The sequence below is a fragment of the Euprymna scolopes genome, chromosome 27 (assembly GCF_053919585.1).
Source record: "Euprymna scolopes isolate OS-2025 chromosome 27, ASM5391958v1, whole genome shotgun sequence".
Classification (NCBI taxonomy): Eukaryota; Metazoa; Mollusca; class Cephalopoda; order Sepiida; family Sepiolidae; genus Euprymna; species Euprymna scolopes.
In genome coordinates, this window is record NC_136508.1 from 67747975 (window position 1) to 67750196 (window position 2222).

General features: G+C 36.8%; 1 protein-coding gene across 5 annotated transcripts in view; it reads left to right on the plus strand.

Moving 5' to 3' along the window:
- LOC145248890 (beta-1,3-galactosyl-O-glycosyl-glycoprotein beta-1,6-N-acetylglucosaminyltransferase-like) overlaps positions 1-724 on the plus strand; it is a 207426-nt gene extending 206702 nt beyond the window's left edge. For all 5 annotated transcript variants that reach the window (XM_080110658.1, XM_080110657.1, XM_080110659.1 and 2 more), the window contains exon 4: positions 380-724. In XM_080110658.1, the coding sequence (XP_079966784.1) occupies positions 380-693 (314 nt within the window). In that variant the 3' untranslated portion in view covers positions 694-724. The remainder of the gene's footprint in view (positions 1-379) is intronic.
- Positions 725-2222: the final 1498 nt, after the last annotated feature.

Here is a 2222-nt window from a genome sequence, read left to right on the forward strand (position 1 = left end):
AAAAAGGATTACCGAGTTCGGCAAGATACTCCAGAAGAAGGTTGAAGGTTACATTAACCGAAAGGCTGTGTGAATAACACAAAGTGGGAATGGTCGTCCGAATGATCCAAATGCCTTAGATATAATACAATATAATATCTCAAATAATTCGAAAAAAACATGAGGAGTATTATTATCACTATTCCAAATAAATTCGTTAAATATTTGGTGAGTAAATTTAAAATTCGTTTTTATATAGTATACATGAAGCTTTATTACGCAATAGTACTAATTGCAAGTAAACTTAGCTTCTACATAACATTTTGTTGGGTCCCACAGCTCCTAACACGTGACATAATTTTCTCTCTTATTTTTTTTTTATTTTCTTCTTTTCCTTCAGGTGCACCAGAAACAGGTCCATTAAAACCATTCCTGGCCAGGTATAAGTTGTGGGTCTTCACAAATTCACCTTTCCATGGCAAGTGCAATGGTAAATGGGTGCATGCCATCTGTATTTTCGGCGTCCGGGATTTGCCCGAATTAGTCAAGAGGAAAGAGCTATTCGCTAATAAATTTCATTTAACTTATCAGCCATTTACACAAAGGTGCCTCGGCGAATGGATATTCAACAAGACACGGGACTATTTTTTCAAATGGAAAACATTTGACACGTCCTACTACGAACAACTCGACTTTGTAAAGCACAAAGTATAAAAAATGTTGACTATAAATATGTATATGTGTGGACATGTTGTTTATTTGTTTTTGTTAGCAATACTTTTTTAACGAATTCAATTATTTATACCAAAAAGTGCATTTTACCTAAATGCGAGTTGGGAATTATTTTCTCTTTGACCAATTTGGTACCCCCAAATCGGGAGCGGCATATGTATTGTTTTTAAAATATAATTATCCGCTGACACGTGTTTCGTCATCAACGACTCATCAGAGTGGCTCCTCAGATTCAGCCACTTTAATGAGTCGTAGACGATGAAATACGTGTCAGTGGATAATTATATTTTAAAAACAATATACACGTGTGCATATATATATATATATATATATATATATATATATATAAACAATTCGACTTTGTGGAGCACAACGTGTAAAAAAGCGTTTATTACACACACACATACATACATACATATATACATACATACATATGTATGTATGTATGTATGTATGTATGTATGTGTGTTTTATTATTTCAACCTCGAGTGTATTAACTTAATACGTTACATGTTATTTTAATAGACGGGATAAAAATTATGCGCCCATATCATCAAATGATTCAAATTAAAATAAAAAGGAAAGATATTGTTTTACGCATGGATATTAAAAGCCAGTAGAGTGGCAGTAAGGCATAGACCTGACTCCAATTCAAAAATATACCCGACAGCTAAGAGAGAATTTATTGAAACCACTAAAAATCGCATCGAAGCACAAAAATTAGGAAATCGTGACTTCTGGAAAATCTACAACAGTGTAGTAAATAATGGGCAATCAACAATTCCCCCACTAACCAACAATCACGAGGTTGTTTGCTCAGCAACCGACAAGGCTAATATGCTTGCCAGCCGATTTTCCTCGAACTCCACACTGGACCCTTCCAACCACCCCCTGCCCGACTTTCCTTTGCGGACAGACACCACGCTAGACGATCTAAAAATCACCCCCGCTCAGGTACACGCTATCATAAAAAACCTTGACACTTCAAAAGCATGTGGACATGATCTCATCCCAGCTGTGCTATTAAAAAAGTGCTCAGCCGAAGTATCTCCAGTTCTCTCCAAACTCTACAACAAATGCCTTAATGAATCATGCTTTCCGGGCTGTTGGAAAACTGCTTCTGTGGTACCAGTATTCAAGAATTCTGGCGAAAGAACTGGCCCATCAAATTATCGCTTCATTAGCCTCCTCCCACTTTTCGCCAAAATATTTGAGACCATAATTAACCATGCTCTAGTTCGGCACCTTACAGATGCTAAACTTCTGACTGACAAACAATATGGATTTAGACAAGCCCGTTCCACAGCAGACATCCTCACTGTAATCTCTGAACGTATATACCATTCACTGGACAAAGCGGGGGAGGGTAGAGCGGTAGCTCTAGATATATCTAAGGCTTTTGACAGGGTATGGCATGAGGGTCTCCTCAGGAAAATTAAATCATACGGTATCACTGGTAGAATACTTAACATAATTAAATCCTTCTTAGATAAGAGAAAAATACAGGTTGT